At 39.6% G+C, this 15485-nt stretch overlaps 1 protein-coding gene across 2 annotated transcripts; it reads left to right on the forward strand.

Annotated features, from left to right (window-relative positions):
• The first annotated feature begins 1676 nt into the window (after positions 1 to 1676).
• On the forward strand, positions 1677 to 15227 carry cdipt (CDP-diacylglycerol--inositol 3-phosphatidyltransferase (phosphatidylinositol synthase)). 2 transcript variants are annotated; one of them, XM_047038354.1, is made up of 6 exons: positions 1677 to 1840; positions 2327 to 2461; positions 2562 to 2715; positions 4878 to 4959; positions 13061 to 13142; positions 13435 to 15227. In XM_047038354.1, the coding sequence occupies exons 1-6, from the start codon at positions 1798 to 1800 to the stop codon at positions 13578 to 13580; spliced, it is 642 nt and encodes a 213-aa protein (XP_046894310.1). In that variant the 5' UTR covers positions 1677 to 1797; the 3' UTR covers positions 13581 to 15227. The 2 variants fall into 2 exon arrangements, with proteins under 2 accessions (XP_046894310.1, XP_046894311.1); XM_047038355.1 differs by lacking the exon at positions 1677 to 1840 and adding an exon at positions 2004 to 2169.
• Positions 15228 to 15485: the final 258 nt, after the last annotated feature.

A 15485-nucleotide genomic window follows, 5' to 3' on the forward strand; every position in this document is an offset into this window, starting at 1 on the left:
CTCTTTTTCTATGGTTCTGACTACGACCAGAGATCCCGCTTGATGGCATCCGAAGCAGAACCAGAATGTCAGAGGATTAGCAACATTAGCAACAACATTAGCAAACCAAAACTCTTTCTAGCATGTGTATTGACAGGGAGAGCCTGATCAGCTGTGTTGTCGATGCCTCCGGCTCGAGAGAAAAGTGGAAGTAACCAGAGTTTGCCGTAAAGCAGTATCTCGGCCTCATATGGAACTAGAGTGGAACCAGAGCCTGTACCTATATTAGACATTCTCTGGTGGAACTGCAACCAGTTCAGAACCCGGAAGTTTCCCGAGAGTCGCAGTTCTCCCAGACCCCCACCAGAGAATGTCTAATATAGATAATTTATCCTTAAACAGGCTCTGCCCCCACCACTCGCCCCTCGGCTTCAGAGCCATAGAAAAAGATGGCTATGCCAGAGAATGTCTAATAAAGAGAGAACTCCCATTCTCGGGAAACTTCCGGGTTCTGAACTGGTTGCAGTTCCACTCAAGTTCCATATGAGGGCGCTAACGGTCGAGTGCAGAATTAATGGAGGTCTATGGAGCTATATCCCTCAAAATCCACTTTTCTCAGCATAGAATTTTTTGTCTAGTAATTTGAATTCTGAAATCGAAAGGGGAGGACAAAAAAAAACACACCACTGGGTGTTAAATTTTTTTTAAAGTCGCCTTTCTGTTCTAAAAAGCCTTTGAAAATGGCATTGACGTCATACACATCATACTGCTTGACGGCAAGCTCTGGTTACTTCCACTTTACTCTCGAGGCATCGACAACACAGCTGACAGGTTAGGCTCTCCCTGTCAATACACATGCTAGAAAGAGTTTTGGCTGCTAATGTTGTTGCTAATGTTGCTAATGCTCTGACATTCTGGTTCTGCTTCGGATGCCATCAAGCGGGATCTCTGGTCGTAGTCAGTCCTTCACTAACCAATCAACATTCGTTAGCAGAATGCTAGCGTGTTATGGGCAACAACGACTTACCCTGTAAGAAATAGAAAGGACATAAGTACTCGTTCATTTAACTTTTGACCTGTAATCCATGTTGAACATGCAAAAACTATAATCAAATCTGAGATTTATCAACAACAATCAGGCGAAAGAGGCACATTTAGCCGTTTACCTCCATAGACTCCCATTCAACATGCACTCGACCGCGATCACTCCCAGTGGAACTCTGGTGGAACTGCAACAAAATTCGGTACAATGGGGATTAATAGGGAGTGGGCAGGCTCTCCTTAAACAGGCTCTGGCTATGCTATGGCCAGAGAATGTCTGATTTAGTCTTATCTTTGCTGGTTCCGCTTCGGATGCCATCAAGCGGGATCTCTGGTCGTAGTCAGTCCTTCACTAACCAATCAGCATTCGTTAGCAGAATGCTAGCGTGTTATGGGCAACAACGACTTACCCTGTAAGACATCGAAAGGACATAAGTACTCGTTCATTCAACTTTCGACCTATAATCCATGCTAAACATGCAAAAACTACAATCAAATCTGATATTTCTCAACGACAATCAGGCGAAAGAGACAAATTTAGCCGCTTAGCTCTATAGACTCTCATTCATTTTGCACTCGCTCGCGATCACCCCCAGTGTAACTCTGGTGGAACTGCAACCACATTCCTTACAATGGGGCATAATATAGGAAGTCGACAGGCTCTCCGTTGACAGGCTCTGGTTTCTGTTTGGCTGGGTGAAAGCTTAAAAGCTAACAACGCGCTTGGAAGCAATCGAAGACGACTTGTTTTTACCGAAGTATTTGAAAGCTGCTGCCATGGCCAATGAAAATATTTTCCTTTTTGTTCCGAATTTGATCGGTTAGTATGTCAAATGTATGAACCACATCTTCGTGCCAGACTAATTGGACCATATTCAATAGCTAGCTCTATAAATTAAGATTATTGTATGAAGCCAACGTGTGGCTAGAGTGCTAGGTAGCCTTGCTACGTAGTTGACATTAACAACTGCCCAGTATTTTTGTCCACCATATTTTTGTAGGTCGTGAAGGCTGCTTGACAAGAATCGGCAAATGAAATCCTTAAATGTTTAGGTTTGACCTGTCAGTTAGTGGTTGGGGCTAGGCTAGCCGTCGTACCAAACGAAGCTATCATAGCTTTACATTGTTAGCTCGAGATTTGGTTAGTTGGTAGGTGCATTGAGGAGTTTGACAGTCTGATTTATAGCTCTATGCATCCATTGTTGTACGGATCTGGCTGTTAATTCTCCATTATGAAATTATGATGGCTATCTGATTTCAGGCAACAATTTATGCCATCGCTTGTAACAACCTCTTCTTCTGGTAGGGTATGCCCGGATTGTGTTGGCTTTTTTGGCATTCTACCTGATGCGGTGTTGTCCAGTGCCTGCAGTATTCTGCTACCTCCTTAGTGCCCTCCTGGATGCCTTTGATGGGCATGCCGCCAGGGCCCTCAACCAAGGTATTCAAATATAACCCTTAAATGATTAACCTAGTGTAACTCAAATTATCCTGACTTTACAGTACATGGTGTGTTTATCCGATACCATCTTTTCTTGCAGGTACAAAATTTGGGGCTATGCTGGATATGCTTACAGACCGATGTGCTACAATGTGTTTGCTTGTCAATCTGGCTGTGCTCTACCCCTCTTACATCTTCCTATTCCAGCTGAGTATGAGCTTGGACATTGCCAGTCACTGGCTGCACCTGCACAGGTATACTCATCATTGTATTTTGTCTAGACCAGACATGTCAAATGTGTGGCCCGTGAACAGATTTTATGTGGCCTGTGAGAAGCTTCCCACTAGAATGTGAATATGATTTTAAGAATAAAGGCCCATTCACACCAAGGACAATAACGAGAATTATAAAGATTACTATATTTGCTTCCACACCAACCTCAACAATTGGCCTAGCTTCTTGCAATGGTGTCTTCCATTTCAAAAGGCTTTAATTTCGGATGTATTTTGATTGGTTGTCAGTGTTTTATCGTTCATCAGCTGGAAAAAAAGTTTTGAAAGTGACCACAACAATATCCTTCCGCTATATAGTTGTTGTTACCATTGTGGTGTGGACCATGCTATCGTTTTAAATATAGAACGATTCCTATAACTATCTTATTGTCCGTGGTGGGAACGAGCCTTAAGTCCGTAATTTACACTGATTCTGGGGTAAGTCCGCTTCATATGTGCTTCCAAAACATAATATATGGTCATATTAAGTCACATTGGTTAGTGGTGTGTGGATTTGATGCAGTTAATAGGCATATAACAATACGCTTCTAATGTCAATCCATAGATTTGGCTGCCATTGCACGTGAATAAACCAGGGGCCTCATGTATAAACGTTGCGTACGCACAAAAAGCTTGCGTACGATGGTTTTCACGCACACTTTGTGATGTATAAAGATTTACTTGACGTGAGAATGTGCGGGCCGTCACGGAAACTTTTGAGCAGACGTGAGAATGTGCGGACCGTCCGCAAAGTCTTGTCTGGCTCAGTAACATGGCGAATTCCAACTGAAAAGTGCAGAGACTCACCAAACATTACAAAATAAAGTTTCCATTAGTACTTTATGACGTTGACTATTCAAAAAACATAAAAATAAACGTTTGATCATTAATGTGGATGATCATATCAAAATGCCAAAACACAAAACGGGAAATGCTATATAGCCTGTTTATACCGCCACCACTTAATAACTTCTCTTAAACTTGAGGCTGTCAAACGAACGACAAAATCATGCTGTTACGATTCGCCACCCACCACTCGTTTCTTCATTTAAAGTTTTATATCGGACCATTTCTTCTTAATTTCTGCCATGGTCCGGTTCTCTGAACCCACAGCATTGATGGCCCTATAATAATAATGATAATTTTATTTGTAATGCACTTTACATTTACCTAAATCTCAAAGTGCTGTCTTTTATCACTAATATCTGATGACAGGCCGCCAAACAGGACACATTTTCTCGCCTCCACCTCTGTTGTCAGAACCGCAATCTCACAGTCACCGTAGTTCTTCAAATAAACGCTGCAGCGTTTAACGTTCCATTTTGGTGCTGCGTTTCTTCGAGGGCCGCGTTTATTCGAATAAATACGGTAATTCAGACAACGAAATTCAAGTTCAAGTCTTTTATTTGTCAGATGCACAGAACAACACAAGGTTAGACTGGGCACTGAAATTCTTAAGACAAGACAACGCAAGCACCTGACATAACATAACATAAGTACACGGAACAAATTTACATCTATGCTGAGCATAGATAAGTGAACTTCCTGAATATATAGATAGCAATAAATAAACGACTATACTAACCCTAACACTAAAACTTCTAAAATTACAGATAACAATAAATAGTACGCTATACTAACCCTAATGCACAAAAAAAAAAAAAAAAAACTTTCAACCCTATAACCTATCTAACCTAAGTGGAGTATAGTGCAAATTTGCACATCAGTGGCTATGTCTACGACCAAACAGGAGCCTGGTGGCGAGGTACAGTGAGGGTTGACCTCAGGAGCGCATTTATAGTCCATCTGCATATTAATTTATGAGAGGAGGCAAGGCGGGGTCAGTGGCTCGTTCACGTGCGGTCAATCTCACGTTGATTGTGATTTATAAAGGAAAGGTGCGCAGGACCTGGCGTACGACCGGTTTTATACATGTGAATATTTTTGTGCGTAGGTACTTTTCGAGTTTTGGCCGTACGCCATCTTCTGGTATGAAAGCTGCGCAAACCTTTATACATGAGGCCCCTGGTGATAGGCAGGCCAAAACATAATCCACACATGAAAACATATTTGTTGTCATATTGACAAACATGTAGAAAATGGTACAAATTAATCCCCCCACTCCCTCTTTCGCTCTTTCTTAGCTCAACAATGAAGGGATCCACTAGCCATAAGGCTATTGATCTATCCGGCAACCCCATACTCCGTCTGTACTACACTTCCCGGGTAAGAGATATGACCCACCTACATTCACCTGTACGTTCACATGTGTAATGCAGACTTATTATCTGCATTACACATCTTGCATTCATAATAATTAATAATAATTAGTCATTTAGCAGACGCTCTTATCCTTATTATAATTGGGTTTCAATGTTGCCCACTCCCTTAATCCTTAGATGCGTGAGTTCTAAATATTTCCTACGCTCCCACCAGAGTGAGTTATGTTAGTGAGCAAGGCATCATGCTGTGGTCTAATTTTGTCTTCCAGCTAATACCTACCACCTCTAGGTCTCTTCAGGCATGTTTTCAAAACAAAATCCAGGTGGAAATAAGAACTTTCATTTTAATTGTGTTCAAGCTTCTATTACTCAACACCAGTAAGACTTACAGGGGTCCCAACAACAGGGGAAGTAATTTCAGAGTGTCACCTTTCAAAAGAGACCACAATTATGCATGTACTCCAAATGGTTCAAGAACAGCTCTCAATTTACTTTGGGTATGCTGTTTAGGTGTTTTCAGGCTAATTTAACAGGATTCTTAAAGCGGTCATAGAATGATTTTTTGGGGGGGTATTTCACACTGCTTTTAAGGTCTCCGAATAGGGTATGTAACATTGGTTGGGCTGAATATGACCTGGGTGCTGTTCTATGCGCCGTAATGCACCCTGTGAAATAGCCCTAGAATGAAACAAGAGTTTTTTTCCCTTCTATGGTATGCTCATGAATATATAGATGAGCTGCGTGCTGATAGGTTGGTTGGTTTACAACGAGCGAAGCAAAGACACAACATAGCCAAAAATGTATCGTGAATTGACAATGACATCACAGGTTATTTATTCGAATGAAACAGTCAGGAAAATGAAATAACGTCAGCCCCATTGCCAGTAAGCTAAATCATCACATTCTACCTATGCTAGATACAGGAGATGTTAGCATTGCTATAACTGTTAGTGACAAAATCATACTTACAGCTTGCGGTTGTGATGAGCATACGGTCGGAACAGCGCCTCTTTTCAGCAACAGCGATGTAGCAAATCCTGCTTTAAATTGTCCAAGGTTTTCAAAACTGTCTTTGGTGAAATGGTTCGAGCAAATTAATAATTGAGTGTTGCACTTCACAAGGATCTTGTCATAGACAAACATCAGTCATGCCCGTCGAGTGTTTGCTCCCTTGGGAAGCATCAGCATTCCCTGTACAGCCTGGATTTACGACCATGGTCCATTTTCAATATCCTTGAAAAACGTCAAAACTTTCTTCTTTGTAATTCCCATGGAAGTACACAGAACGGCGCACAGCTAAACTCCTGTCTTAGCTTAACTACATTTTGGGGTGTGACAAAGGTACAGACCAGAGCCAAAAAAGGTGGAGCCAAATTTGTGAGGTCCCAAATGTGGCTTTTTGGAAACCGATCGTTTTACAGCGGCAGTTTCAAATTTTTGAGATTTGCATAGAGAGGTGTTTTAAAAGGCTTTGCCTAAACTGACATGTACCAACTCGGCACAGAGTTTTACACATTTAGTCTCTATTTCTTACTCTACTGTTAATGCAGTACTATGTTTAACTTAATATCAGCACCTCTGTCACAAACTGTCTCTGGAGTGGGGGATGGGGGCTTCATATCCAAGAAATTACACCCCATAACTTTTAAAACAGATCTAATGGCCTACTACAATTGTAAATATCCTATGGCTTCTTCTCCAATTGGGCCTCAATTCAATCTAATCTCAAGTCAAACTGAATAGTAACTGGTTCAACTCCATGTCCAAGCCCATGGTATCTGTGGAGTAATACAGTCATCACACTTGTCAAACCCCTCCCCACACAAGTCCAATGACTTTATAACTTTTGTGTAGGCCCAATGTTTTTCATCAAACAATTTAGTGTGATGTTTTACTTCACTGTTTTAAAAGATAATCTGAAAGAAATACATACGTAAAAAGCGTTATTCAGCCGCTACAAAATTATCTATTACTAATAATAAGCCTTGTGTTAACAGTTGTTACCGAATGCCGATATAATAAAAAATGCCAGTGTTTGCATGCCTTAGCGAAGTAGACCAATTTACGGTTTTCAAGTGGTACATCATATTCAACGTCAAACTATGGAATGCAAACCGTTGTTGTACTTTCATAAAATGCTTCCATACCAAAGATGTATTTGCCATTTTACCTAAAGGACTAATAACACCAACTGTAAACATCTGTAGTATGGTAGAGTTTAAGTTAACTGCTACAATTGTTCTCATGTGCTGTGTGCAACAAAACAAAACGCAGATTAATTTTTTGTTTAAATTGTAAAAATTTTTAGTTGCTTTATTTGTCTTAAATAATATAATCTACAATTTCTGTAGAACATTTGTTTATTTCAGCAATGGTGACATAAGCGGGAATCATATCTCAATACTACCATACGGCTGCTCGACAAAAAAAATCTTAATCGAGCATATTGACCAAACAATTGACTAGTCGACTCAGTGGGGACAACCCTAGACAACAAAAATGTTTCATGTAACTGGCCTTTCTAACAGTACAACTGACCCCAGCTAGACCCCTCATGGTCTAGAACATCCCCTAGCTGCAAATCCAATCAAGACAAGAGCCTTTTCCTAAGGCCCAGTGGTGGACTCATGCGGATGTAGGAATCCTAAAAAGCTTTACGATAGCTTTTCCAGGTGTGATAAAAAAATAAAAAATAAATACTGGATGGATAAAACACATATCTAGAATAAGTCAAGAAAGCAGGATCCTGGAATTTGATCTAGTGCAAAGATATTTTTTCTTCATTGTGATTAAATGACTGGCGCTCGGTGCTTCTAATGATGAACACTAAAACAATCACACCCTTTTGTGAAGGCGTGAAAAGGTCTAGAATCTTTCAAGGGGGATTTCTCTGCTATAGCATTCCAGGTTTACCTAAATTCCAATAGGCTTATCTTTAACTATTTAAATTTTATTTCAATGTATGACACATCATTTGAAAGTTTACAATCTGAATTTTCATAATCTGTAAAAAACTGAGAAATTACCTTGGCTGACAACCGCTCCTTTTCACCAGAGCGTGTGACATATTCAACAGCAGTCTGTGATGCATCTGTTTTCAATCGTTAAAATAATAAACATGCCTCACATATAAATGTTCATTTAGGATTTATTGTGACATTATATTACAAGTAAACAGTTTGTGGTTGAAATGATAATTTATATACCTCTAGTTTTAAGCCAGTGTTGCTGTAAAACTTCTGGTTTAGGAAGCCAAATGGCAACAACACAGATGTAGGATTGCTCTTTGAGCAAATGCACCAAAAAACACAAACTTTCTATCGTTGTATAGGAAACCTAATAGCCACAAAAAAAAAAATCTGCACCCCTCTTACTTAAATCAAAAGTCCCAGCCACAGCCTACTTCATGTAAATCTGTTCATGAAAGTCTCCTATACAGGACTGTGAAAATATGTAACATTTCCGTCTAACATCGGACAGACCTCATAATCAGTTTCTATAAAGTGGAAACGTATACTGCGTGTATAAATTAGTCAATATTCTGATATTTTCTTCCAATCAAGTTTCCAGTTCCAAACCACATCAGTCTTACTAATTACTCAGTATAATCATTTTCAGGTGATAATTGTTGATGAGGGAAGGTGTGGCTCAAAAAGGCAAACACTTTAAATTGTAGATGTGCATAATTATAATGCTGATTTTTGCTACAGGTAAATGGGCCAAAATAGAGATGTAAGTGTGACGGGTGTGAGCAGCGGCACAAAGGGCACACTTATTAGTGGTATCTTGCTTCCAATTCTATTATTTTTTTTTACAAACTAGTCATTTGGAGCAGATATAAATAAAAGACTAAAAAAAAAGTCAGACTAATTTGTGGCGGTGCGCCACAGAATCAACACCGGCCGCCACACATTGCGTTTCGTAAACATTTTTTTTTATCGCTATTTAGGTAAAAACACGCAGCGTATTCGTTCAGCTGCATTTCCTTTCCCTGCTCTCCCTCCGTCTCTTTCACGCACGCGTCTTTCTCACATACACACACAGTCACTACGTCAGCACACGTTAGCAACGATGCATACGCCGTTCTAGTGAGACCGACAGCTACATCAGCGAGCCTTCAGCATTAGTGCCGTAGCTAAAGGTCTAGGAAAGTTGAGGCTACTTTTCGCTAGGTACCGACGGACATGTCTTAATCAAAGGTTCCCCTTCGTTGTTTTGGTGAGAAGTTTCAAGAGCTAGCTACTTACCCGGCGTCATGGAGCCGACCAGTTAAATAGTTATTTAGCACCCTGTATGAAGCGTCGCTACCTGCATATGCAGAAATTATTTGTTTGTTGTTGTTGATTGATTTTGTGAATTATTTCGACCCCCCCCCCCGGTCTGACATGAAACAACACCCCCCCCCCCCCCCCCCCACATATAGCTTTCTAATCTGTGGGAAACACTGGAGTGTAAGAGACGCTGAATAAGTTGAATGTTTATTTCAAGCAAGGTAACTTCTTTCAATTGCCAGGTTAACTAAACACTTCTCTATGGGAATATAAAATTGGAAAACAAACACCCATGGATATCCATAAGTACTGAAGAGCTCAGTGGCAGTAGTTCAGTGACTTGATAATGGTTTGTTACATAATAACTCGATGACTAACTCATAAAAAAGGAGGCAATGACAGGTCTCTCTGCTCTCACAAACAAGCTAGCAACGGATAGTAGCTTACTTATGCTTTCCTATCAGTATCTAGTTTTGATGGCTGTTACCAAGACTGGTCCTGCTTAAAAAGCATCAAACTCTATTCTGATGTTTTTATGCTTTCATTCTATGAGAAGCCTTTAAAAAAAACTTTAAGTCACATTCATTGTTGACAGTCAGATATTGGATGGCATCCATGGCTCTCCAGGACTAATCATTTGATGCCCCTCTATTGCTTTAATAATCTATCGGTCCCACCACGATTTTAACGAAGCAACAGTGCAAAGACAAGAAGAAGTATTTATCTCCTCGCTAACTGGCCTGTAGCTGGTTGACCCTGTTGGTAAACAGGATAGCAGCCAGAGTAGTGCAAATGGTAGCAGGCATAATGTAATTCTACCATTAGGCTCACTTGGACGAGGCTGGCTGTAATTGTAGTCCTCTGCTCCTTGCCAGGGTAAGTAGAGCTAACTACTACAGTAACTACTGTGATGGATTGCTAACCAGTAGAAATAAGCCATATCAACGTTTCATAAATGAGACATTTTCACTGTGGCTTGTGCCTGTGGTCTTTTTGTTGTGTAGCTAGTGTAGTTTTGTAGTTCTACCAGTCATAGTCATAGACTGGTAATAGTGTGTACAACGCTGTACGGTACCTCCTGGAAAGTAACTAGCTAGCTAACAAAAAGCTGAAAAATATCTGCAAAACAAACATGGCGACACTGCGGATGTAGCCAGCTATGTTTCTTGTGATAACACCACCCTGAGCTGTATTTTTTGTCAGCTGTAACTAGCTAAGCAGGTAGCAAAATTACTTAAGACTTATCGTTCACTGAGTTGGTCTGCACGCAGTTTGTACAGGCCTTGTTATGAACGCAGGCGCCGTGTGACATCATGACGTCATGAGTTTCTGATTGTAGCTAGCTAGTTAGCTACCGTTAGCAACACTTTTCACCACAAAAAACACAATTCTGCCAAAACCGTGCAACGGAACCTTCGCGGAAAGACATGCAACATCGACTAGACCAGGGGTGGCCAACCCTGGTCCTCGAGAGCCTCAGTCCTGCATGTTTTAGATGTTTCCCTGCTCCAGCACACCTGATTCAAAGAATGGTCATTCTCAGGCTTGGGTAACGACCATTCATATGAATCAGGTGTGCTGGAGAAGGGAAACCTCTAAAACATGCAGGACTGAGGCTCTCGAGGACCAAGGTTGGCCACCCCTGGACTAGACACACTTTTTTTGTCTCAGGCAACAACTCAGGCTCACTGTCTGGCACACGCAACAAGCGCACAGCCACGCACACACAATTTGAAAGCTCCCGCTTAATATAGTGACAATGGCGGAGATAATCAAACGCTCCAAAGTGTGGTTACACTTTACTAGGATAGATACAGACAACTTGCTGCCACAACAAACAATTTGCATGCAAGGGCTGTATACCACTATACCAATGTTCAGTTGTTTTACAATAATTACAAACAGGGTTTTCAAGTTTTATCAAAAGTTTGGCGCAAGATTACCATACACGATTGGATACAAAACGTTAGGGGTAGGGATCGATACCCGGTTCTATAAGGACACTGTTCCAAATTTCCCAAAACGGGAAGATCAATATGGTCCGAGCTTATCGATACTGCTATCGAGACTAGTGGTTAATATAATGTAACGTTAACTTATGTAGGCCTATCGAGAGATGAGTCATGTCATTTAAATCAAATCACTGGTGCACAAACATGCATCGATTGTCTAATACAATTACGAAATTCAATTGAATTGCCTGCCAACGGCCTTTAAACTAAACAAAGAATTTATTTGCCTGACGCTGTACTTCGCTTCATTTCCCATTTTATTGCTTGCTAGGATGGTTGAACGTACTAATTAAAAAACGTATTATCGTTGACGATAATAAGCCAATTCAGGGCTCTACAATGCAACCATTTCACTCGCATATGCCCCTAAAATTAAATACGTGCGCAAACTGGACGTATGATCATTGAAAACATGGCTCTGTGGGCTGCAATAACAAAGTTATTGTTATATAAATAATAGAAAAGTATCGATAAAGACTCGAATCGTTAAGCAGTCTCAAAAATTCTATCAATATAAATCAAAATTAACGATCCCCGTCCCTAGTTAGGGAGGGTGGGGGGTTTCTGATTAGCTGGTTTTAACTCTGTATAATTGGAGACAACTATCAACTACGCTTCGTCCATTAATTGTAAATAGCGGGTTAAGTTATCCCTTCTCAGTGTGAGAAATGGTTGAAATCAGGGGCGTAGCCAGAATCATCTTTTTGGGTAGGCCTAGAAAAATATGGTTAGGCATCTTTTCATTTTTTTTACTTATTTACTTTGCGATGTGCACCCAGTGCATAATGTTTCTGAGATATTTTTGTTTTTGGATAGGCCTTAGAACAAATTGGGTAGCCCTGTGCCTACCTAGGCCTACCTGTGGCTACGCCTCTGGTTGAAATGTGTGAGAAGTACAAGGTGTTGCATGAGAGCATGAAAAACTGTTGAAATGTGTGAGTCTCACGGCAGGGGCGGATCTTTTAGAAAATTATTAGAAAAGTGCAGGGCTAATGGAGTTGCAACGTTAGTTTTCCTTTTGAATTGGAGTTCATAACGTTAACTCGTTGCTTTGGGAAGGAACAACAAAGATGACCATGGTAAAGTTAGTTTGAAGTTCGATATTCAACAGATATTCGGACACCCAATCTTGTGTTATTTTAATTGGTGTTTAGCACCGCTACAACTGGCTGCTTAGCCAATGCTTTTGGCTGCCTGTATGTTTAGGGACCATCAACAAGCTACACATTTGAAAAGTCAATAGCTTTTCAACAACATGAACTAGGAGTGTCAAAATCATTTTAAACTGTTTTAAGATGTATGCATTCATGCTGCACAGCCTTTATTTTGTTCATTTTCATCTCAGGTTATAAAAAAATATATATATATTCAAAATAAATCTTCAAACGTTAATTGCTTTTTGGTTATGGGACCTGTAATTCTAAAATTCATTTGAGTGTTCACTGACTATGCACACATGTTGCACAGCCTATACTTTTTTTCATTTTTATCTTACACACTTCTGCCACGGGATGCCACCCCTCAAAATCTACTGCCACCCTCTTGCCACCCCGTGAATATTTTTCTAGATCTGCCCCTATCTCACAGCGAATGCTCGAGACTTGAGAGCCCTGTTTGAAACATTGCTTTCTTTCACTATAGATAATTTAATTAATTTAACATAAAATATAATAAAGCAATGTGAATTCTGTTTTTATGAAAATAAAATAAGAATACCGTTAAAGCACCGAATCGGTAAAAGTAGTAATACCGTTATAATCTTAACGATAGCCATCCCTAGCAAGCATACCTAATTATTGCACACTAACTGTGTCTTCTGTAGCCGGTGCTGTTTGTCATGTGCATGGGGAATGAGCTCTTCTTCTGCCTGCTCTACGTTCTCTACTATATTGAGGATCCCGCTGGTAAGTCCTCACTCTGCAACCCCATATTTATATTATTACCTTTCCCTTTAACATCTGCATGAGTGCAAAGAAGACACACTGACACATCAATTCATTGGGACTAACTTTTAATGACAATGTAAATGCCTTTTTTAAAGCATAATTTACTGTGGATATGGAACACATTTATGTCAATGTAATCATCTTACATGGTAGCAGTTTGGAAAATAGGTCTCTTGTGGGTTATTGAGTGTGTGATTTAGATTTCTAACCATCTGCATAAACACTCCTCTACTCTGTATCCCCCGTGTAGTGTGGCTGCAGTGGCTAATTGGAGTTTGCGCCATGGTGTGCATGCTCAAATCCGGTATTAGCCTTCTACATCTGGTCACTGCCTCCAGGAACATGGCCGCCATTGATGTGGCTGAACGTGAGAGAGAGACAACCAAGACGGAATGAGTGGGGGAGTTGGGGGGGGGGGGGGAGAGTACAAGTTCTCACTAACAAATCAAATAAATATATATTTGTACCATCTTTTGTCAAAAAGTCTAGACACCTTTGGCTGAACAGCCATCAAACGTTTGCCATGTCAGCTGTAATGACTAGATGATGTCACAAAGTGTTATCTTGCATGTAGGTAAGTATAATGGTTTGTACAATACGTTTCTGACAGGCCGAAGAGTCAGAGTAATCAGGGGACCCTTTAATGCATATTTATTTATGGAAGAAAAATGTTGATCCCCTCCCCTACTACAGAAGCTACTGTAGTGTAATTTATGTGACATAAGGGATGAATGTGGCCACTCAAATGTACTTGAAACTCCTTTTGGTTATCAGACATGATTAGTTTTTTGGGGCTTGCCTTCTGGACATTCTAAATGATCGTTTAATAAGACCCAAATGCATCCCTTTTTAAATGCAGTATTGTAGCAATGTTCTAACCCAAAGGTGGGTGTGTTGCTGTTCATTAGTTATTGACTAAATTCTGATAATTAATTTCAATAGTTATGCTATACTGCTACTGTCAAGTTGGCTGTAAATGTATTTCAAAGTCTGAGCCACTATTATTGCTGTTCATTGACATGTTATTATTGGAATTCCTATGATTATCAGTAAATGTTTCCCTAGAGGAGTGTGATTAATAATTTATCCAATTTTCATTTTGATATTACAGCTCTGCATATTTCCTTTTAGTTTTTCTTTGTTCTGTGCTTGGTGTGATTTATTTAAGCCACAAATGCACTCAAAACATTAGGTAGTTCATTTGATGAATGATGAATGGCTGCATGTAAAAAAATATTTGACTTGTTATAAAGCTGGTAAATTAGTTGTCAAATGACCAACAGCTAACACTGGTTCTACATGAAGATAAACTCCTCAAAAAATGTTTGGAACCGTTATTTCGGTTGACTATTCCTCCCCTTCAATAATACCAATTGGTATTGTGTTTTATATCGTTGGAAAGTCTGATTAGTCACCTTTACAATGAGCTACAACTTCCTTTATTACTGTGGGAGAGTGCAATTATTCAATCCACCAAGCAACTCAAACTCAACTCAAAATTTTTGGGGGGGCCGCTACCCACACGGTTAGCTGTGTTGCTCATTCCACGAATGCACGATCCTTACAAGTTGTACCTCGTTGTAAAGGTGACTAATCAGGCTTTCCAACTATATAAAATACAATACCAATTGGTATTATTAAAAGGGAGGAGTAATCGACCAAAATAACGTTTCCAAACCTTTTTTGAGGAGTTTATATAGTGAATAATGGGAGGTACAGACTACAGATATGTTAACAGATAATCACACACATTCAAATGCATTGGGCACATTCCATATATCAAGTGAGGCCAACTGTGTTGAATATTTTATTTATTTTGTAATATGCTGTAGTTGTTGTAAAAGTGTTAATATCACTGTAAACGTATGTGCTCAGTATACCTTTGCAGATAACTATGTAACCATGTATTACAACCTTGTTGAAATGTGGTTATGTAACTTATCCTTTAGATAGGCTATAGATAGATGTATAAAGCTGAGAGCACAAATTAAGCCATGTTTGATTGAATAATATATCCATATATTAAACTTGTATTTAAATAAATTGCTGATTTAATGGCTTATTTCACATACATTGACACATACATCTTACAGATGTAGAAGATTATAAAAATGTTGCTGTTAAGGGGAAGCTGCAATAAAGACATGTTCAAACCAAATTGTTGATATTTTGACTGTTCTTTTGTTTGTATTTTAAGCTGTACACTGACACCTTTTTTTTCAATGCCTATTTTTTATTTTTTTATAAATCATTCTATTTTGCTAACAAAATACAAAAGCAAGGTCTGAAAAAATTAAAAAT

This window comes from Hypomesus transpacificus, chromosome 17 (assembly GCF_021917145.1).
Source record: "Hypomesus transpacificus isolate Combined female chromosome 17, fHypTra1, whole genome shotgun sequence".
Classification (NCBI taxonomy): Eukaryota; Metazoa; Chordata; class Actinopteri; order Osmeriformes; family Osmeridae; genus Hypomesus; species Hypomesus transpacificus.

Bases quoted from the DNA above. Each gene is read 5' to 3' on its own strand.
- cdipt (XM_047038354.1), top strand. From the start codon at position 1,798: ATGGCCAATGAAAATATTTTCCTTTTTGTTCCGAATTTGATCG. The intron at 4,960-13,060 runs GTAAGAGATATG...TGTCTTCTGTAG, and splicing joins GTCTGTACTACACTTCCCGG to CCGGTGCTGTTTGTCATGTG. The intron at 13,143-13,434 runs GTAAGTCCTCAC...TCCCCCGTGTAG, and splicing joins CTATATTGAGGATCCCGCTG to TGTGGCTGCAGTGGCTAATT.